General features: G+C 36.5%; 1 protein-coding gene across 1 annotated transcript in view; it reads left to right on the top strand.

Moving 5' to 3' along the window:
* The first annotated feature begins 17,766 nt into the window (after positions 1 to 17,766).
* The window catches only part of LOC150081246 (glutamate receptor ionotropic, kainate 2-like), a 53,097-nt gene continuing 46,893 nt past the window's right edge, over positions 17,767 to 23,970 (top strand). The window contains exon 1 of the mRNA XM_090379526.1: positions 17,767 to 18,097. Coding sequence (XP_090235652.1) covers positions 17,959 to 18,097 — 139 coding nt within the window. The 5' untranslated portion in view covers positions 17,767 to 17,958. The remainder of the gene's footprint in view (positions 18,098 to 23,970) is intronic.

Raw genomic sequence — 23,970 nt, 5'->3', positions numbered from 1 at the left:
AAGACAATAAGTCCAAAAGACATTAAGATTAAAAGACACTAAGATTAAAAGACACTAAGACCAAAAGACAATAAGATGAAGGACACTAAGGCACTAAGATCAAGAGACACTAAGATCGAAAGACACTAAAATTAAAAGATACTAAAACCAAAGACACTAAGACCAAGAGACACTAAGATCAAAAGAAACTAAGATCAAAAAGAAACTAAGACCAAAATATGCTAAGAAACTAAGATAAAAAGACAATAAGTCCAAAAGACACTAAGAACAAAAGACACTAAGATCAAGGGACAATAAGACACTAAGATCAAAAGGCACTAAAACACCAAAAAAAAAAAAAAAAAAAAGACACTAAGACCAAAGATACCAATTCACTAAGACCAAAAGACAAAAGTCTAAACAATATTTGTGCTCTTGATAACGGATAGCCAAAGTTGGGTCCGAAACGTCCACAAGGATGCAATATTATAGTGATCATAAATTTTGAGTTAAGTATTGTCTTCGTAATGGGGAGAACGGCGATTCTACCAACTGTGCTACCCACGAGGGCGCATTTATAGACACAGTACGACTCCTCATGACCTTATATGCCATGCGGTGACTTATAAGAAAATTAAAAACAAATAAAAAACATGCTTCAAAATCCTAGGAAATTTTGTAGTCAGTGTGTCCGAAATGTGGGTTCTTTCTAACCCCAAATTCTTTCTAAGTTCGGATCGATCCAAACAATTTCTCAGAATGCGCCATCTACCGGCAAGATTTTTAAAATGAATATTAAATTAAGATTTCTTCATAGATTAATGAGATGCAACACTTCACTTTAATGAAAAAAAAAAAAAAAATTGTACGTCTTTCAAATATCTTCTGTAGCACGTGACACATAAAACTCCTTCGAAGGCGACAATTTTACTAAATATCAAAATTAATTTTGAAAATTTCGAATTGTTTTTTCTATGCGTGTGCGTGTGTGTGTACGCGCACCCCTGCATGGGGGTCTCGTTTATTATTTATGGCCCTGCAGCAGGAGAGGACATAATTGAATTTTTAGCTTCTGCTAAAACGGCTACAAATAAATTGAATTAGTTCTCTTCTTTCTTAGTTAAGATTAAGAAAGAAAGAGAGAGAGAGAGAATGTGTGCGTGTAAGAGAGAGAGAGAGAGAGAGTGAGAAAGAGAGAGGGTAAATTTGATTAGCGTTTCTAGTGTTCAGTGCATCCGAAGAATATTATTAAGGAGAAGTAAAATTGTCGTCATGTGTAGGACAAATGTTTATCTTTCTAATCTTGATTAATACAAACTTTTACTATCAGTCTTCTTTACTCTTGGGGGATTCGACTGCTTTGCCAGTTGCATCAGTTAGATTAAAATGTATATGCTTGGAAACAAAAAAATTCGCTCCTATTGTAGTACTCCTATGGTGAAATCTTGGACATCTTTAGATGAAATGTCTCAATAATTGTAAAATAACGAATCCGTCCCTGTTTCGAATTTATTATGGCCTCGTCAGAGAGTGGGTATAATCATCAAATTCTCATCAAATTCTCACACTGGGTGGAACAGACCTGAGTTCGAATCCTGTCGATGAGTGAGGAATTTTTATGGACTTTTTTCACAACGTGGCTGAGTTAGTTAGTCTCAGGCGAGGTTAGCATGGTTTTTACTCCCGGTTTTCATCCAGAAAACAGAAAATCGACCTCAGATCACACGCAGTTTATAGACACTATACAAGGAGCAATATGGCCTTAGTCGCCGTTGCTCTTAAACCCAACAACAACCCCAAAATGTCATCTACCAACTCTTGAGTTATTTTGGAGCAATAGCTGCTTTGTTTGTCTGTAGATCTTTAAAATTGTAGCGATCTCTTACTTCTTAATCCAAATTTCAGTTTGAAATATCCAAAGACCGGCAACTTTTTTCTTTTCCAAATGAGTGGGCTCAATGATCTCTTGATGAACAGCTACCATTTTTCTGCAAACTCCTAAAGATGAACGCAACAAATCTACTCCTCCTCCTCAAAAGACATCTCTATCCAATGCTTTCTACTTTTCCTCAGAAAGATATCGGAACAATTTTGGTCAACCTTGACCCCAATAAGTAAGTTTTGATGACCTTGAAGCTCCAAAACTTAAAGTATCTTGAAAATTTTCAATTGAAATCCGCCATTAGCGTGATAAACTCTTTCCAATGCGTATACCTGGTCCCCAACAAATAAAGGTTTGCCCTCATGGGTAGCACAGTTGGTAGGATCGCTGTCCTCCCCATACGAAGTGGAAAAGACCTGAGTTCGAATCCCTTCGAGGGTTCAGTTAATGTCTCAGGAGAGAGTAGCATGGTTTTTTCTCCCCGAAACTTGGGTTTTTCGGCCAGCAAACAGAAAATCGACCACAGAACACCAATTTACAGACAATATACAAGGAGCAACATATCCTTAGCCACCAATGCCCTTTAAATCAAACAACAACAAAAGGATTTTATCCACCAAACTTACCTTCGAGAGGACCAAGTCACTATTATGTAGGTGTACTAAATAATGTGGCCATTCAGTGTACGAATAATCATGTCCACTGCCTTGTCTGCTGGTTACATTTTCAGGTACTCATGAGCTAATTTACATATTCCAGGAATGATATTTTTCTACATTATCCATGTGAAAAATCACAGAAGATGCGCATCTATGAAAACATCCTAACCTTTGCTGATTAAAGATTTAGCTTAGCTGATTTTGATTTGCTTCCAAACGCGATCTCATTAAACCATATATTTGAATACTCTCTCTCTCCAATTTTCCACCAGATGATCCTTTTGCCATAAATTCCTGTTGTGATTTGACACTCTGTAATTAGACATTTACAATCATGTAGATGCGCTGGTAATTAATAATTGTTCGTTGCCCTTGGCAACGATTATAATTATATCAGGGATGGCAGCTTTGTGAGAAGGAATTCTCGATGAAACTTGCTGTAGGACAAGCAAGCGTAGATCATCAATAACATATCTAAATATGAACTGTGGCAGATGCGGTGGATTAGCACCATAGCAACCAGCTCTGCTACATCTCCATCCCTTGAGAAACAAACAAAATAGCGAGTGATTTATTATCATGGCGACACTTAAAGACATTGGTAAACGTTGAATGTTTATGTTTTTGGAGTAAATAATGGTCCTGGATGTATTATTCCTCGACAATCAAACTGTGGTGTTTATTTTAAACTGAAATCTCTATCCTTGCTATTTTGATCTTTTAATTCAAAATGGTTGAGGCCCAAACAATTATTCTGAGAGCTTGTGTATCCAGCTAGAGGTAAATATTATTGGTTGTCCATAATCAAATTCCGCGTGGGTGTTTCTGTTGGCGATTAGCCAATTGCTGTCATAATTATTTACTTTTATTACATTAAGCCCCCCTGAGCGGGGCCTTAATTCCATAAACTTTGTAATTTGTTTATGGAATGAGTCCTTGTACATCAAGTTTCTTTAGAGGGGTTTCATTGTGATGAATGAATCTAATTTGTGGTTACTTCACCACACACTAATGGGCATCCAAAATGGCCATTAGTGTGTGGATAATAAAATATAAAATCAAAATGGCCATCCTGGAATAAAATTAGAAAAAAAAATATTTTTTTAAATCTTAGATAAGGTTATGTTTCGAGGACATTTTACTCAATATTTTGCAACCGATTCAAAATCAAAATATCGAAATAATATACAAACTGGTATCGTAATTAAGTAATAATCAAAAATGGAATCGAAAGTAGATAATATTTAACATAGGGCCAAAAATAAATCATAATCAAAATAGAATCGAAAACTGTTAAGGATGAAAAATTAGTATTGATCAAAACAGATTGAAAGACAGGTAATATTTAAAATGGAATCGAAAACTGGCAAGGATCAAAAATTGGTGTTGATCAAAATAGATTGAAAGGTATTGATCAAAATTGATTGAAATCAGGTAATATTCAAATAGAATCGAAAACTGGTAAGGATCAAAAATTGGTATTGATCAAAATAGATTGAATTGTATTGATCAAAATAGATTGAACGACAGGTAATATTCAAAATGGAATCAAAAATTCGTATTGATCGAAATAGTGTCAAAGCAGCTAATATTCACAATGGAATAAAGATGAAGTGTTGTAAAAATACAATCCAAAACAGATAGTAATTATATAAATCGAAAACAGATATTGATTATATCGAATCAAAAACAGATAGTAATTATGTAGAATATAATATAGAAAATAATTAAAATATAATTAATAATAGATTTCTACATAATGTGGGATCAAACGGAACTCAAAACAATCAAAAGAGAAATGTAATTTGAGAATAGGTAATCCTCAAAATATAATCGAAAAACAAGTAGTGAAAACCAATTTGAGAACGACTTTATTAAAAGTAGGATTAAAATAAATGAGTAATAATCAAAATAGCGTTGTAAATGGATAATTAAAATAGCATTGTAAATGGATAATTAAAATAGCATTGTAAATGGATAATTAAAATAGCATTGTAAATGGATAATTAAAATAGCAACTTAAACAGGTAATTATCAAAATAGCATCTTAAACAGGTAAACATCGTAAATGGATAATTAAAATAGCATTTTAAACAGATAACCAAAATAATATCGAAATAGCATCTTAAACAGGTAAAAATCAAATTAACATCTTAAACAGGTAATTATCAAAATAGCATCGTAATCGGATAATCGAAATAGCATCGTAAACGGATAATCAAAATAGCATCGTAAACAGATAATCAAAATAGTATCTTAAACAGCTAACCTAAATAGCACCGGAAACAGTTAATCGAAATAGCATCTTAATCAGGTAATCAAAATAGCATCTTAAACAGGTATGTATCAAAATAGCATCATAAACAGAAAATCGAAATAGGATCGTAAACAGATTATAAAAATAGCATCTTAAACAGAAAGCCAAAATAGCATCTTAAACAGAAAGCCAAAATAGCATCATAAACAGTTAATCGAAATAGCATCATAAACAGCTAGTTATCAAAATAGCATCGTAAACGATAATCAAAATAGCATCGTAAACAGGTAATCAAAATAGTATTTTAAAAAGCTAACTTAATAGCACCGTAAACAGTTAATCGAAAGAGCATTTTTAAGCAGGTAATAATCAAAATAGCATCTTAAACATGTAATAATCAAAATCTCATTTTAAACAGGTAATAATCAAAATGGCATCTTAAACAGGTAATAATCGAAATAGCATCTTACACTGGTAATTATCGAAATAGCATCTTACACTGGTAATTATCAAAATAGCATCGTAAACAGATAATCAAATAGCATCGTAAACATGTAATCAAAATAGTATTTTAAAAAGCTAACTTAATAGCACCGTAAACAGTTAATCGAAAGAGCATTCTTAAGCAGGTAATAATCAAAATAGCATCTTAAACAGGTAATAATCAAAACAGCATCTTAAACAGGAAGTATCAAAATAGCACCGTAAAGAGTTAATCGAAATAGTATCTTAAACAGGTAATCGAAATAGTATCTTAAACAGGTAATAATCAAAATAGCACCTTAAACTGATAATTATCAAAATAGCATCGTAAACGGATAATCAAAATAGCATCTTAAACAGGAAGTATCAATATAGCAATATAGCAGTAAACAGTTAATCGAAATAGCATTCTTAAGCAGGTAATAATCAAAATAGCATCTTAAACAGGTAATAATCAAAACAGCATCTTAAACAGGAAGTATCAAAATAGCACCGTAAACAGTTAATCGAAATAGTATCTTAAACAGGTAATCGAAATAGCATTTTAAACAGGTAATAATAAAAATAGCATCTTAAACTGGTAATTATCAAAATAGCATCGTAAACGGATAATCAAAATAGCATCTTGAACAAGTAATTATCAAAATAGCATGTAAACAGGTAATTATCAAAATAGCATCGTAAACAGGGAATGACATCTAAAACAGTAATGCGAAAAACAGGATCAAAGCAGATAATATCAAAAGAGATAGTATTCAAAATGGGATCAAAATGGGATCGAAACTGATAGTATTTCAAATATAATTCAGATGGCGCTCAAGTAACGAAATTACTTGATTGATACTGAGATCACTTGAGTACAACAAGTCGAAAAGAGTTAAATTGCAAAGTAGAATATAAGACAAGTAATACTCAAAAGTGGACCGGATCTATCAAAATGAATTCGGGGACAGGGCATGCACAAAACAAAATCAAAACACATTCTAATGAAGGTCATAATGAAAACATAATCGAAGCAAGAATATAACCAAATGAGTAAGAATTGAACAGAATCAATTTTCATTTTTGTTCTCAAAATCATTATCTCCAAGAGGGTGGATGACCTCATGTTTCCCACTTGCCCGTAAACGCAGTTATTTCTTCTCTCTTTCATGCTAATACAAATTACCTATTTATGCGATGCCCTTTATGGAGCAATCGCAGCTGGATTTTGTTTACTATCGAGCAGATGAGTCTGGCAATTGTCTATTATCGAACGTTTGCGTTCGTGTGAGTAGAGAGATTGCAGTTTTCTGAAACAACTTGGAGAATGCGCGGGTGGCGTGTTGCAAGCCAATTAGGTTGTAATCCATCAGTGACGGCTTCCTAATAACCACACCGACAACGTGCGGTCGGAGCTGATCTCGCGCCGCTTTAATTATTATTGTTTTCTTTTTATCTTTTGGTTGACGTACCGAAAATAGCTAATGACCTCAGTTGCAACCCACTATTTTCCTCTTCAAATAACTTTTCATCTCGTGGAACAATATTCCACAACACCACGATAAACAATAGGAGGGTTGCGTGATTGTAATAAACAGGCATCACCTGCTTGGTCTGCAAACTGTCCTAATAATATTACTAGGCAGTGTACTGAAAAGCATGGTGTGAGTGTAAAATACTATTAATGTAAGATTCCAGGATGGTCCCCTTGGACTAGAGACTACAGCACTTGATAGTACATTGGGGAGAAGCTAGAGTGGTAGGAAGTTTCAGATTAATGATATTGATGGAAGGATCACGGCATCTATGGTTAATACTGAGTCCCTCAGGGCTCAACGTTGGAACCATCAAAAAGAGCTTTCACATCTGAGCAATAGCACAAGGAATCAGCAACTATACTTTTAGTTCATGGTCCTAATAATTTGGTCAGTGTACTGAAAAGGATGCATATGAGTAAAATACTGATAATGTTAATGAGATCATTGTAAGATTCGATTCCAGGATGGTCCCCTTGGACTAGAGCACCTTTAATACTTCCTTAGTACATTGAGAAGAAGCTAGAGAGGTAGGAATTTTCAGATTAGTGACATTGATTTCTGTTGGAAAGTTCACGCAATCTACGGTTAATACTGAATCCTCAGGGCTCAGGGTTGCGACCATAACCGTTGGGACCATCAAAAAGAGCTTTTGCATCTGAGAAACAGCAGAAGGAATTAACAACTACGCTTTTAGCTAATGGTTCTAATAATATTGCCAAGCAGTGTACTGAAAAGGATGCCGTGAGTGTAAAATCCTGATAATGTTAATGATATCATTTTAAAATTCCAGGACGGTCCTCTTGGACTAGAGGACCCTTAATACTTCCTCAGTACATTGGGGAGAAGCTAGAGAGGTGGGAATTTTCAGATTAATGACATTGATGGAAGGATCACAGCATCTATGGTTAATACCGATAGCCCTGAGCCCTGAGCCCTGAGTCTCCCAGGGCTCACCGTTGGGACCATTCCTCTTGGAACCATCAAAAAGAGCTTTCACATGTTGGTTCATGTTGACTCAACTGCTTCTTACAGAGCTATTGGTCCATGTCGACTCAATTGCTTCCCACCGTTGTTGCAAATTATGTGGCTGCAAATCTCTACTCTGAAATGCTTGCTTTGTACCACCTCGTCCCATAGGTGCTCAACCGGTTATAGATCTCGTGATTCGAGAAGACAGAACAGTGAGCTGAATTCGCATTCATATTTCTGGAACCAGGGATCCAAACTAGAGATATGAGGGATCCAATGTGCCGAAAACACTCCCCATACCATTAAACTGTCACCACCAACATGCATTGTTGATATCTTGCTGAATGAATCCATGGATTCGTTCAGTTTTTACGATATTCTGGTCCTCCATCAGCAAGAACTCATAGTGCGTCTTGATGTGGACCATGCCACGTTCAAAATCACTTAAATTTGAACTGCAAGTACGCAACGTCTCTTATCTTCCCACCTCTCTTAAAACCATGGTGATGCGCTTCCTTACAGACCTTTCCATTTTATGAAGAGGGTAGTGTATCCAATAACATGTCTACTCAGTGTACAACTGTGATTATTTGATTAAGGATTACTTTCTTAATTAAATGCAAATGGTCTCATTTTTTTGGCCAGTGTGTGTAGATGTTTCATTGTCTGTGTGACTTCATGCATGGAGAAGAATCCTTCTCAGTCTTTGGTAAATCCTTCTAAGCGCCAACTGTTTTCTGCACATGCGCACACACACACTTGCAAACACACGCAGAAGACTAATAAAAAGGAAATTCTGCGTGCATGTTAAGCAACCCCGCGCACCGGTCATTAGCGAAAAATTGAACGATGGAATTAGCCCTCATGAATAAATAATTGATGCGTGGAGACAGAGAGGGGGAGGCATCCAGCTGCCTTCAGCAGGCACGATTATAATAATCCAACATCCAGCTAGAATGCGGCCATCAGTGACAAGATGACGAAGTGGAGGGGGTAATCCCATCCCGGGGTGGGTCGGCTCCACTTGACTTCCACCCAGTCGGCTCCAATGGTAAGAGACTTTGACAAACCTTTTATAGAGATTAAAAGCGCTCTGCGATAAATGGGTTGGGTGAAATGCCCCAATCTGTCTTTCTGTCTCTCTCACTATTTAAACGTCCACAAATTTCTTCTGCCCGTCCCTTGATTTGTTTGTCTGTCTCTCTTTCAGTCTTTCTTGGTATTTTATTGGTGTGTCCGCTTGGAACTCAGTGGTTTCCTCATTTCGAAACCGTCATTGTCCATCAGAAGGAGGAGGAAGAGGAAATATCGCTTTGCGTCATCGAATTAAAGATACTGGTCTTCTGTGTCATCTGCTGTCTTCATACTCTCAGACAGTAAGTCGTATATTCAGGTCAAAGATACACTTTAATATCTCCGGCAGAAAAGAAAGTCGCAGTTCCACTTCTCATCAAAATCTGGCTTTTTCTATCTATCCAGTGGTTTATCTACGTCTTCCTTTTTAGTATTTCTTAACAAAGAGGAAGTTGCAAATCGCTTACTTCTCTTTAGATTCTTCTTCCTTTTCTTTCTTACTTTTTCTCTTTCTGTGCTTCGCCCTCTTTCTATTTCTACATTCCTTTCTCTTTCCATTCCTCTGTTCTGTTTCCCTTTATATTTCTGCGCTTTTGTTTTCTCATTCTTTTTCCCTTTTTCCATTTCTCGCCTTTTTCTACTCTTTTGCATTCCTTTTGCCTTTCTATTTCTCACTATCCATTTTCTCTTTCTGTGTCTCCGTTTTGTTTTTCTCTTTCTGTATTCTTTTTCTATTTTTCTCTATTCCTTTTCTATTTCTATATTTCTGTCTTTCTTTTGTTCTGCATTCCTTTTCGCTTTCTCTATTTCTTTTTTTCTACTCTTCCTCATTCATTTTCTCTTTCTATTTCTCTATATTCTTTTCGCTTTCTGTTTCTCTCTTTCTTTCGCTGTATTTGTCTGTTTTTCTCTTTGTTTCCCTTTCTATAATTTTCTTTCTATTCCTCTGCATTCCTTTGCTGTTTCTATTCTCTATATTCTTTTTTCTCTTCTACATTATCTTTCTGTATTTCTTTTTTCTTTCCACATTTTTCTCTCTTTCTGTTGCGCATTCTTTTGTTCTTCTATTTCTCTGCATTTTTTCTCTTTCTCTATTTCTTTCCTCTTCTATTCTTCTGCATTCTATTATCTTTCTTATTATTGTGTGACAGAGCGAAACGGAAGACAGAATAAATAATGACAAGTTTAATACTAATTTTAAAACACATATATTAATCATATTCTCTTTCTGTATTTCTTTCTATTCATTTTTCCTTTTGTGCTTCTTTCTTTCTATTTATTTGTATTTCTGTCGCTATATTTCTCTCCTTTCTATTGTTCTACATTCCTTTTCTCTTTCTAATTCTTTTTTCTCTTTCTTTTTTGCAGTGTTCTTTTTCTCTCTCTCTCTATTCGTTTTCTTTTTTTATGTTTCTCTCCCTTTCTGTTCTTCTGTATTCCTTTTCTCTTTATATATTTCTCCGCATTTTTTCTCTCTTTCTGTCGTCACTCTTTCCGCTTCTTTGTTTTTCTATCTCTATATTTGCATCTTTCTATCTTTTTCTCTGTACTTCTTTTTTCTTTCTATATTTTTCTCTGTATTTCTTTTTATCCTTTTCTCTCTTTCTGTTCTGCATTATTTTTTTCTTCCTTTTGCATTTTTCTCTCTTTCTATTGTGAGTTCCTTTCCTCTTTTTATTCCTCTGTATTTTTCTCTTTCTCTATTTCCCTCCCTTTCTATTCTATCTGTTTTTCTATCTCTATATTTGCATCTTTCTATCTTTTTCTCTGTACTTCTTTTTTCTTTCTATATTTTTCTCTGTATTTCTTTTTATCCTTTTCTCTCTTTCTGTTCTGCATTCTTTTTTTCTTCCTTTTGCATTTTTCTCTCTTTCTATTGTGTGTTCCTTTCCTCTTTCTATTCCTCTGTATTTTTCTCTTTCTCTATTTCCCTCCCTTTCTATTCTTCTGCATTCATTTTCCCTTTCTATATTTCTCCGAATTTGTTTTTCTCTTTTTGTGCTTCTATCTTTCGGTTCTTTGTATTTCTATCTTTTTCTATCTCTATATTTCCACCTTTCTATCTTTTTCTCTGTATTTCTTTTTTCTTTCTATCTTTTTCTCTGCATTTCTTTTTTTTTCAATCTTTTTCTCTGTACTTCTTTTTTCTTTCTATCTTTTTCTCTCTTTCTGTTCTTGGTTCTTTTTTCTCTCTTTTGTGCGTTACTTTCCTCTTTCTATTCCTCTGTATTCTTTTTCTCTTTCTCTATATTTCTCTCCCTTTCTATTCTTCTGCATTTCTTTTCCCTTTCTATATTTCTCCGCATTTTTTTTTCTTTTTCTGTGCTTCTCTCTTCCGGTTCTTTGTATTTCTATCTCTTTCTATATTTCTATATTGTATTTCTATATTTCCATCTTCCTGTATTTCTTTTTTTTTATTTCTATCTTTTTCTCTGTATTTCTTTTTTATTTCAATATTTTTCTCTCTTTCTGTTCTGCATTCTTTTTTCTTTCTGTTTCACTGTATTCTTTTTCTCTTTCTATTCTTCCGCATTCCTTTTCTCTTTCAATTTCTTTGTATTAATTTTTCTCTATAATTTTCTGTGTCTGTTTTCCTTCTACTTCTATTAGTATATACTATATGACTTAAACAAACAAACATACTATATGATCAAAAGTATCCGTCACACCCATATAGTTACAGAAATCGTTTTTCATTCAAAAGCCTAATACAGAACAGGGTGCGCATGGCAGCTTCAACTCTCCTGAGCATACTTTCAATCAACTTCCGGTAGATATCGGCTGGAATCAATCAATGCCCAATACTCCTGCCAAGCATCCACCAGAGGCAGCTTGAAAGAAGGCCCTTTTTGGCTACAGCTTAATCCAGCAGTCCAATTCATCCACAGGTTAGTTTCACTTTTTGAGGTCATTGTCCACAAACCACTGCTCAAAAATGTATACAATTTTTCTTCCTATTTTATTTTTTCTCATTCTCTCGTTCTCTTTCCCTCAATCTAAAACAACCCTTAACACGAATTCTCTTATAAAAATAAAAGAACCCTTAGTATGTTTCTCTCAAGAGAAATACCATCCATTGATGAAATACAGAAATACCATCCTCTTGAGACTACCTGGAAGATTCATCACGAATGCTTACACCCACTAAACCAGAAGAACCAAACGAGACCTTCACAAATCCTCAAGTAATCCTCTTCCCAGATAGAAACGTAATCCCTCCAGAATTCCTCGACTTGATCATTGCAAATCCAAGCTTATATCTTTGCTCTCCCAGAAGCACCCTCGCCCAAGTAAGAAACAGCTCAGACGACAACCTACTTCGATGGTTTATAAATAGCCAAACGACACAATCCTCGTCACGGTGTGGCTGTGTGTAAAATAGCGGAACGTAATGTAGGGTCGATAGGTCATTTGGCGAAACGGGGCTCCGCCTTACGCTTGTAGGAGCTTCGGTTCGCTGATGCTCATTAAGTTAGCAACTCTCTAACCTATCATTGATTTTTTTCACTCTTTCTTTCGCTCCATAATTTTTACCACCTGCTTTTAAAGTCCATCTCAAAAAAAATATTATTTTTTTTTAAATGGACCTCACAGGTGTCGCGCCACCGTTTAAATGTTAGTGTCAGTGAATAAAAAGAAATTATGCTTTTTCAGGATATCAAAGGAAAGGAGAAGAGATATCAAGGAACCTGGAATGTTTACTCCATAAATGGACACTGAAAGGAGACACCAAGTGATGAAATTTTTAGATTGGATTCATGCCATCCTTGGATTTGAAAGTTTAAAGAAGTTTGAGGACTTTTTTTTACCAATTCCTCATTTTTATTCAAAGAGCGAATTCAAAAACTCTTTGTTGGAGAATAAAAGATTGAAAGAAAAGTATATCTTTCACGTCTGCAGCTTTCTGTGAGAAATAAAAAGAAAGAAAGAGGAAGCGCACGCGTGAGTTGAGATTTAAAGAAATTCGCCAGTTGAAAGAATTAGACTTCGAGATAGACGGATGGAGAAATGGGTGAAATTGCGAGAGACTCAAGAGTGAAAGAGAAGAAAGGATGGAGAGAAGATGAAATAGAAGAGAATTCAAACATTCTGATTTGTTTTGAAAAAGTTGATTTGAAAAACCTCCAGCGGCGTTATTAACTGTGATGTATGCAATCTTGTTATCAGTTGCTTACGAAATTCAACACAAGGGGCAGCACAATATCCGTTAAGTCTTGGCACTATTTTATGTCGCTAGCCTTGTATCTCTCTTTCTTCTCTCTTAAACAGCACACTCCTTCAATTTTACTTTATTTAGAACATTTAGAACAAGGGGCGGTTGTTTAAGATAATCCCCACCCGTTGAAGCATCTGGGACCCTGAAGCGTCAGTATACTGTGTTATTAAGTTTCTTGCAGTCAGTTTTGAAACAGAAAAGTAGAAAATTCTATCCTGCCTTTTATAATTAAATTAGAAGTCCTTCAAGGATCCTCCTTGGACCCTTTTTTCTTAATAAAATTAATAAATATTTAATAAAATATTTCACTAAAATTTTATGAGCTTTTTCTTCCAGTTATTGACCAATTATTTAGAAATCATGCCATAATTATATTTATTCTTCTTTCTTTTGGTTACAATGTCAGAAGAAGAAAACTTTTAATTTCAAAAACTAATTCATGATTCGTCTTTTGCTTTCTTTTTTAAACTTTCTACTGCTTGTTATTTGTAGGTGTTCGGCAACGTCTGACTTCCTGTCTGCGGCCCTAATTATTTTCAAGACCCCTCCATCCACTTCTCTAGACTTTCTATCTCTTAGAAAATTATATTTTTTCTTCTCTCTCTCTCTCTCTCTCTTCACTTTCTTCAATCGATGCTATCTTTGATGTTGAATAATTATTTCTTCACTGCTGATTTTGTTCGTCAGAGATTTTTAATTGAAGCGAGTTAATTAGAGATTGGGCAACATCTGTGGGTTGAAAGGAATTATTAAAAGCAGCAAATCATGGGAGATGGTTGAGGTAGGTTCAGTAGAAACCTGTTCGAGACCACTTTCTTGTAATCAAATACAAAAATTGAAAATGTTGCTAAGTTACAGTATTTGAGATTGCTGGCTGCCCATGTACAGTACCTTGCAGTTATCAATATTAAACCTCAATTGACATCTGTCCAATTCATCTAGATTTGTTTACTTGCAGCTCAATTAAACCTGCAAATAATTTTCTCTTATTGACCCTATTAACCCTTTATTCCTAATTCGCGACTTTTTCTCAACATTGCCCTGTACTTGTTAAGTAAATTCTTAGATCTCCTACTCTTAATATCAATCACCATTCGTGCCTTCTGTCCAGTTCATTTAGTCTGCGCAGTAGCACTGTGGTATCGTCACTGTCCTCCCCACACCAGGTTGTAAAGGCCCAGGTTCGAATCCCGTCGATGATGCAAGGAACTTTAATGGTCTTTTTTCACTCCGTGGCTGAGTTAGACGGTCTCAGGCGTAGATAGCAAGATTTTTCCCCAGAAACTGGGGGTTTTCGTCCAGAAAATAGACAAATCGACCATAGAACATGCAATTAACAGACATAAGACAGAGCACGGCAGACGAATTTAATTATTCGGGTGGCCTAAATATAATAGTTTGGTTTTTTTTTTGTCCAGTTCATCTAGGTTTGTGTACTTGCAGCTCAAGTATACCTGCAACTATTTTTACTCTTATTGACCATATTAACCCTTTATTCCTAATTCGCGACCTTTTCTCAACATTGCCATGTACTTGTTAAGTAAATTCTTAGATCTGCTACTCTTAATATCCCTACTACGATTCGTGCCTTTGAAAGGTGATATCTGCTCTAGTGTCATCAACCAACCCCTTGACAAACTTACCCTGGTCCTACCCCTGACAGCAGAGTCACTGACAACTGCTACCACCTGTGAGACCAGATATCTCTGCCATTGAGGATGTCATGTTGTCTGCTGATCGCTTGATGGGTCTCTCTCTTTTATTCCTTTGAGGGCCTCTACTATCTGCCCCAGAAGTGTAGTCTATGCAGACGCAAACCTTTTCCAGCTTTGATTACATTGCTTTGCTGCGTCAAGGTCTCTCGTGAAATTTTTTCAACGTGGAATCTTCCCTCTCTTCTACCAACCCCCCACAGAGGGGTAAGATCCTCTTTATAAAATGAGTAAGATCTTCTATATAAGATCCTCCATCATGACAACTCTCATTCCCATTTTGGTCAACTGATTCCTCAATCTGATCAACTACTCATACAACCCACACTGACTGGCTTTGCAACAATTCTCTCTATGCTGTCCATGATTAAAATAGGAGTACCCCAAGGATTCTCATTAGGCCCTTTGTTCTTAATAAATAATTAATAAAATATTTTATTAAACAATACGAATATCTGCCCCAAATCCTGTGTGTTCTCTAGAAACTCGAGGGGAAAAGAATGGTAATGTATTCTTTGAGTAGTTCTTCCAAATGAAAAAAAAAAACAACATTCCAACTTCTCTAAAGAGGATAATGCCCACATTGCGGGTCACAAATGAGGAAAATGAACAAATTTGCATAGGAACCATATTAACACCATCTAGTACGATGTCTGGGGAGGATGAATCCAGTGTGGATGGTGCAAGGATACAAAAACCAAGATCGATTTAATCGCTTCTCTGTAAATGTCTTTTTGATTACAGCAGTCAGCTAAACAAATTAACCCACTGGTGATTAACCACGGCCGAATCATACAAGCTGGAAAACAGCGTTGCAATTACCTGCAATTTTCATTCTTTCTTACATGGCTACACCAGAAAACTGCTCCTAATGATGTAGGGATGCGACAGCAAAGATTACTTTTAACTTAAAAATCCGGCCCGCGCTTTAAGATAATCGAAATGGAACACTTTAATGTGGCGCAACTTTACTAAATATTGTTTACAAAAACAATTTGGTAACTTTAAAACAACATCCATTTAATAGCAATCTTCTTACCCGGATGATGGTCGAAATTATAAGGTCTGTATCTCAAGAGGTCTCGAATTTTACATTCATCAACGAAGGATGGCACGAAAACTACACCGCCCTATCAAAAGATTAGAGAACCTTTATGTAGGTCCAACCTCTGCCTTTTCCTCGTGGTGAGGAGCACCACTCCCTTGCTAACAAGACACCTAGAAACAGCTCAACCTATGCGCAAGCTGATTTTGAGATCAAGAGGACAATTCTACCACAGCTCAACCAGCACCAAGATCAGCAAACTAACACTTGGTTGAATCATTGAACTCAGCTGCCAAATGGTTACCCTATGCAGGCACTTGCAGCTTTATCAACCTTTCCCTGTCTACTGAGAGGGCCCTCAGAACAGGGAGTAACCCACTCTTCATCCCTCACCTGAAGGACACCTTCCTTCCTGGTCTTCCTATCTTCCATCCAGGAGGTGAGCCAAGCCAGCGTCTCAGTGGTGGTGGTGGCGGGCAGCGTGGGGTCCCACTAGGGGTTCTGCGTCCAAGCAGCCAGACACAACAACAGAAGAAGTATACTACCATAACCCAGACACTACACTTTTCTTGACTTTTGCAGTAGTCCTGCATTTCATCACAGAGTACATACTGTGCAGATGTGGGAACCATCAGTGGTGCCTGATCCTAAATACTATGCCACTGTGTATGCAGGTCCACCTTTATTGGTGAGAACAGTGGAAATCTTTCCCAGCATGCGTCCAAGTAGGTGTACAAATGACATGAATCCCTTGTCCTGATGGATAGGGATTCATGTTATCTGGTATATAGATCTTGGTATGGGTCATTGATGGTTTTGTGCAACAGCAGGGATTGATATTTGGTACCCCACGTTAGGGGATAAAAATGTCACGGGTCCATTAGGAAAATGAGCCAAGCTATTGGCATGAAATTAAGCATCAAGGTCCCGAAGAATCAATTTTGAAAACGGCTAGAACTGTTCTTAAGTTGTAGGATTTTAGGGGCATCAGCGACTACGACAATATTGCTCCATGTATAGTGTCTGTCAATTGCGTGGTCGATTTTCTGTTTGCTGGATGAAAAACCTGAGTTTCCGGGAGAAAAAGCCACGCCATCCTCGCTTGAGATCAACTAACTCAGCAATGTTGTGAAAAAGGCCTAAAAATGTTTAAAGAATCTTCCAAATATACGCTGAATTGGTGGCAATCCACCTTTTTCTTGTGGGAAAAAACTTCCAGATTTCTATTGGCTTGATTAAAGAATTATGGAAACACATCAACAAATCTTTCTGAAAGATCCAAATATGAAATTTTATGAAAATTCATCAACTGGGTTTTGATTTCTTACACGAGAACGGGCAGACAGACATAATGAAGATAATAACTCTTATTTCGGCTTTGATTAATATAATACGCAAATATAATTCATGATTTATATATTTAGTAAACTGATAACAAAAACATAAACTGTTTCATATTATATCGCTGAAACTATAAGGTGATTAATTCTTTTTCAGGGGATAAAATAATTATCCCTAATGTATGGGACTAATATTTACATAATTAAAAGATAGTATTAAAATAGACGCCGCGTCTCTGCACCACAACACAACCTAATGGTTCGGAGATCACCTGTATCGTTATATTTTTAATGTGCTGGGAAAGAAAGAAAGAAGTAGAGAAGCAATTTCTAAGAAGCCTTAAGGTATCTCCAGAATCGTGTTTGTTGTCAATCTTTTTTTCTTTATAATGTGAAAGAGAGAAAGAAAAAAGTCGAAGACAACCTCACTTATATTTCGTAATTCACATGAAGGGTGGAACGCTGGCTAACCTCATACATGTGCGGCAGTTCTACCGTATCGGAGCACACACACAAAACTGAGGTCACTGCAGCACTCCAGTTTACCAGCACTGCTGTCGGCTGCGCCGTAGATTTCGCCGAGTGTCAGACGCCTGCGCGCCAGCGTCCGTTAACATCGCTACCCCCTTCTCCGAAATCCGCTTCCCAGCCTGCCGTTATCTCTTCATTTCTCTGTCGGCTGTGCGGGTTAGATGTGACACAGGTGTTGCTGTCTTGGGCGAGTGATCCTCTCCCGGACCCCGCGTGCACAAAGATCGTCCCCTGACCTTGTCGGTAGAGCGATGGGCTTCGGTTAGTCGTAAGGTTATCTTCTTTCCGACGATGCTAACGATCTGCATCGTCTTCGGCATCGTGCTGAAGATCGGGGAGGCCTCCGGTGTCAGGGCGATGATGGCGCATGTTGTGGCTCTCCTGTGTTGTGTGCCTGTTGTATTGGGATTGCCAGAAATCATAAAGATTGGTAAGTTCCAAAAGATTCTCTTGTATTGTCATTAATGTAAATCTTGTCAGTGGCGTTAGAGAATGGATCGATTTTAATTCGCGCGCATTGTCCAAGGTCCTCACCAAAACAATCCATCGATGCGTAGTTGGAATGCCATGTTTTGTTTAGTAAGAAATGCAGTCCATAGATCTTTTCGAAATCTTCTACGACTTTCTATTGTTTCTTCAAATCTTCTTTTGCAATTCGGTTTCTTGCGAAACCGAATTGCAATTTCAGGCGCGTTTGTCCGTTGACACGTGCTTGAAAGAGCGATGTTGTAATCAACTTGGGGTTACCTTCGTATTGTTCAAAGAGATGGTTGTTTTGCAGTTCTTTGGATTCAAGCGATGCACCTGGACGCTAGATATAAAGAGCGAAAGAAATAAAGAAAATATATCGGCTTCATGTTTGGGAACTCCAACACGTGGCCCTGGGATGACGTCATACGTCACTAAGCAATATGTAGATATTTAACTTAAAGTGATAAGACTATTGCGCGGTTTATAATAGACGCCAAATCTAACTGTTGCACGTAACGAATGTGCTATTGTGCAATTTTGTAGATAAAAAGATCTGTTTTGTAGATTTCTGTATACAAATAAGAATTATTGTTTGGATTACCGAAAAAAAAATTGTTTGGATTACCAAAAGAAAGATCTCTTGTGTAGCTTTCTGCATGATTACCAAAATAAAAAGAGATTTCTTCATGGAAATTGGAATTATTGTTCTAGATTACCAAAAAAAAAAAAAAAAAATCTGCTGTGTAGATTTCTGCATATAAATTCGAATTATTGTTGGGATTACCAAAAGAAATATCTGTTGTGTAGTGTTCTGCATGATTACCAAAAAAAATCTGTTATGTAGATTTCTGCATGATTATCAAAAAGAAAGATCTGTTGTAGATTTTTACATATAAATTCGAATCATTGTTCGCTTTATTAAAAGAAAGATCTGTTGTGTAGATTTCTGCATTGCCAAAAAGAGAGATCTGTTGTAGGTTTCTTCGTAGAAATTGGAATTATTGTTTAGACTACCAAAAAAAAAAAGATCTGCTGTGTAGATTTCTGCATATAAATTCGAATTATTGTTGGGATTACCAAAAGAAAGATCTGTTGTGTAGTGTTCTGCATGATTACCAAAAAAAAAAAAAAAAAAATCTGTTATGTAGATTGCTGCATGATTATCAAAAAGAAAGATCTCTTGTAGATTTCTGCATAAGAATTCGAACCGTTGTTCGCTTTACCAAAAGAAAGATCTGTTGTGTAAGGTTTCTACAAATTCGATTATTATTCGGATCACCAAAAAGAAAGATTTGCTCTGTAGATTTCTGCATGATTACCAAAAAAAACATCTGTTGTGTAAGATTTCTTTATACAAATTCGATTAATGTTCGGATTACCAAAAGAAAGATCTGTTGTATAGATTTTTACATACAAATTCGAGTTATTCGGATTACCAAACAAAAAGATCTGTGTAAGATTTCTGCATACTTCAAATTATTGTTCGGATTACCAAAAGAAAGATCTGTTATGTAGATTTCTGCATGATTACCAAAAAGAAAAATCTGTTGTATTTTCTTCATAGAAATTGGAATTATTGTTTAGATTACCAAAATAAAAAAAAAAAGAACTGCTGTGCAGATTTCTGCATATAAATTCGAATTATTGTTGGGATTACCAAAAGAAAGATCTGTTGTGTAGATTTCTTATCAAAAATAAAGATCTGTTGTAGATTTCTGCATATAAATTCGAATCATTGTTCGCTTTACCAAAAGAAAGATCTGTTGTCTAGCTTTCTGCATGATAACCAAACAAACAAAAAAAAGTCTATTGTGTAAGATTTCTACAAATTCGATTATTGTTCGGATCACCAAAAAGAAGGATTTGCTGTGTACATTTCTGCATGATTACCAAAAAAAAAAAAAAAAAGATCTGTTGTGTAAGGTTTCTTTATACAAATTCGATTATTGTTCGGATTACCAAAAGAAAGTTCTGTTGTGTCGATTTTTACATACAAATTCTAGTTTTTGTTCGGATTATCAAACAAAAAGATCTGATCTGTGTAAGATGTCTGCATACTAGTTGAAATTATTGTTCGGATTACCAAAAGAAAGATCTATTGTATAGATTTCTGCATGATTACCAAAAAGAAAGATCTGTTGTATTTTCTTCATAGAAATTGGAATTATTGTTTAGATTACCAAAATAAAAAAAGATCTGCTGTGGAGATTTCTGCGTAGAAATTCGAATTATTGTTCGGATTACCAAAAGATTAATCTGTTGTGTAGAGTTTTGTATAAAATTCTATTTATTCTCCAAATTATCACATAAAATATCTATTGTCTAGATTTTTGCATACAAGTCCTAACTATTGTTGAAATGTCTAAATAAAGGATCTGATTGCGCAAATCCCTAAATAAATGGTGAAACTATTGTTACAATCCTTACGATCCAATACAATGTAGAAGTTACCTAACCGATCAAAGAATAGATATTTGCATTTTAGATCTAACTATTGTGCAGATGTCCAAAGTGTCCAGTTGATGACCTGTTAAATGAGAGATTTATTGCATCCATTTGAACATGCTGTTCAAATTAAAAGGACTTCTGGCGTTATAACTTAGAGTGGGTCTTAGTCCCCTCGACGATGACCCTAATTTTCCTCCATATTTTCCATGACCATTGTTCCACTGCAACAGAAAACATGATCTACATTATCATTCCATTGATGATAACGCAGATCACCGATGTCGATGACCTTTCCCATTATGCTTTGTTAATGACCTCAGTATTTATAATCGATTGAACTATTTATGGTAATGAATTCGGTCATCTCAATCAATTTTTTCGAAGGAATTTATTGCTGAAGAAGTACAGGATTTTGAAGAATTGTTTTTGGAACTTCTGCCAAGTGAAAATAACCGAAGGAAGATTTGCCCGTGATGGAAGTCATTTTTCATGGTTCGCTTCAAGAGGAACGAAGCACCCTGGACATTTATCTTTCAACGCGCCACAAAATCCAATTCACGTCAAAGAAAACTGTGGATGCTCACATGGATACTAAGTGGAGGGGATATTCTTAAAGAATGCGATTATATTTTGTAGCTGGAATAGTTAAAATTAGTGGACCATGTGACGAAAAAAAGAATGGTAAGAGAAAGTTTCTTAGGCTTCTGCTTCGAGTCTCTAAAGCTTATGTTTATACAATGAGAGGAGTCACATAGGAGAACTCAATTCTGGTGTGTGTATATTCGTCATCTGATGCCAAGGAGCAAGGCATATTTGATCTTAACAACATTTTCTTCTCTGGAAGAAAACATCTTCTTGAAAAGCGTGCAGAAAGAGGTCTCTTATGTATTCAAAGTCTATTTGAATTATTCAGTCTTTCTCTGTCTCTCTCTTTCACTGGAGTTTTCTTATTCGCTTTGGGTAGCAAGTTCAGGTGGAGCTAAGGGAGGGATTTGCGCGGATTATTGCATTTCCATCCTTTCAGGAAATGGATATCTGGAAATCCAAAGATAAACTTCTTATCCAGGTATAAAGCCGCTATGGCAAGTGTGTTCTTATACCGTGACTCAGTCTTTGATCTGTTTACAGATGTATACTAAGTGGTCACTTTATTAGACACACCTTCGCTTTTCATATAGCAAATACAACAGAATACAAATATTTTACTGACATTGGAAATCAGGGAAGAGAAATAAGAACAGCCATGGCCAAAGATGCCTTTTGGAGAAATTAAAGACCTTTTAAAGACCTCTTGAGGAGTACTGTGGGAATTAAAACAAAGAAAAGAATGATTAGAACATTGGTTTAGCCATTTTTTACATATGGAAGTGAATCTTGGACCTATAAGAAAAGAGTGCGACAACAGATTGAAGCATTCGAAATGTGGTGCTTCAGAAGAACATTAAGAATATCATGGACAGAGGACATGTCAAACAAAACAATGATGTCCTACACAGAAGGAGAACGCAAAGATCTTTACTAATGGAAATGATTCAAAGAAAAATTAAATTGGCAGAACACATGCTAAGAGGATCAACTGGAAAAAGAACACTGACAGTCCTCCAGGGAAAGATAGTGGGAAAAAGATCAAGAGGAAGGAGAATGTGATTTGACGACATAAGGATCTGGACGAGGTCACAAAACTACGCTGAGACCAAGAGGAATCTTGTCAATTCTTGCAATTTAGTTCAAGAATGGAGAAGATGAAAGATTTAAGTGGCATGGTAGTCGGCTCCAGATGCGCCAGTACGAGTATCTGGGAAACCCCACCCCAACTGGGCTGGGCGTTTTATGTGAAAATGAGTCTCGCGTGTATTCAAGGCTGAATAGCCAAATACCATCCAACCAACAGTGAGAGGAGTTGTTGCTGCTGTTGTTGTTGTTGTTGTTGTTGTTGGGTATATGCTCATCAGCAACTTAGACCATATTGAGCCGCATGTAATACGTCTGTAAACTGCGTTTGTTCTGTGGTCAATTTGCTGGACGAAACACCTGAGTTTTTGGGAGAAAAAAACATTCTGTCCTTGCCTGCTGAGAGGAGGAACTGAATATTGCCAAAACCAGTATGAGTGTATGTACCCATCCTGAGAGATGTCAAAAGTGCAGGCCATTCTAGGGGTTTAATGGTGCAAGGAGTCTTCATAGCGCATTTTTATCCCTTCGACACCAGTGGAGAAACGTTTGGATGCCATCGGTTATCTGGAAATTGCCAATGCTAGCTTATGGGTAGCACAATTGGTATAACTGAAGTGTTTCGTTCAGCAAATCGACCACAGAACAAACGCAGTTTACAGACTATTATATACGTCTCAATATGGTCTAAGTTGCAACAGCAGCAACAACTCCTCTCACTGTTGGTTGGATGGTATTTGGCTATTCAGCCTTGAATACACGCGAGACCCATTCTCACATAAAAAGCCCAGCCCAGTTGGGGTGGAGTTTCCCAGATACTCGTACCGGCGCATCTGGAGGCGACTACCATGCCACTTAAATCTTTCATCTTCTCCATTCTTGAACTAAATTGCAAGAATGGACAAGATTCCTCTTGGTCTCAGCGTAGTTTTGTGACCTCGTCCAGATCCTTATGTCGTCAAACCATCATCTTCTCCATATCGGGTGGAAAAGACTTGAGTTCGAATCCCGTCAATGGCTCAAGGAATTTTCATGGGTCTATTTCACAACGTAAACGATCTCAGGAGAGGGTGGCATGGCTTATTGTCCTGGAAACTTAGTTTCTCGTCCAGCAAACTGCGAATCAACCAGAGAATACGAGTAATACACATATTGTATATGGCCCAATGGCCAAAGTTACTGAACAGCCTAAAACCCCACAACCACCAATAGGCCGGAATTGTACTGATCTCAATTCAATTGAGCACCTGTGGGATCAGGGCAAATTCTTCGGAGTAGAGATTCACAGCCTCCCAACTGCAACTCTAGGAGGCAATTCCAATTCGTTCAGTCCATGCTACGAAGAATCCTTTTCTGAGAGCTGGACCAACTTGCTATTAAGCGGGTCTACCTAATAGAGTGGCCACTCAGTGTATACCAACACTAGCAACTATTGCTCTGCTTATCATTAGTAATCTTTACTCCGATATTAATGCAAGCGTCATTTAGGTGGTAAAAGTTTTGTGTAATCGCATCCCATAATGGAGGACATCCATCTTGTATTCATAACTCCTTTTAGGAGCACATTTGGATAAATGAAGCCTTTCGTGGGTAATTTTATGCGTAACATAATCATCTAAGCGTTGCTGGATTTGTAACATTGCGTGGGGAAATGTTAACAGAAACGATGCTTGGCTCTGCTCCCAATGGCACAATTGTGTTCTTAATATTTGG

Source organism: Mastigoproctus giganteus, chromosome 8, assembly GCF_048544385.1.
Source record: "Mastigoproctus giganteus isolate SK-2022 chromosome 8, ASM4854438v1, whole genome shotgun sequence".
Classification (NCBI taxonomy): domain Eukaryota; kingdom Metazoa; phylum Arthropoda; class Arachnida; order Uropygi; family Thelyphonidae; genus Mastigoproctus; species Mastigoproctus giganteus.
Note: the sequence above shows the minus strand (reverse complement) of the source record. Positions and strands in the feature narration are given on the sequence as shown.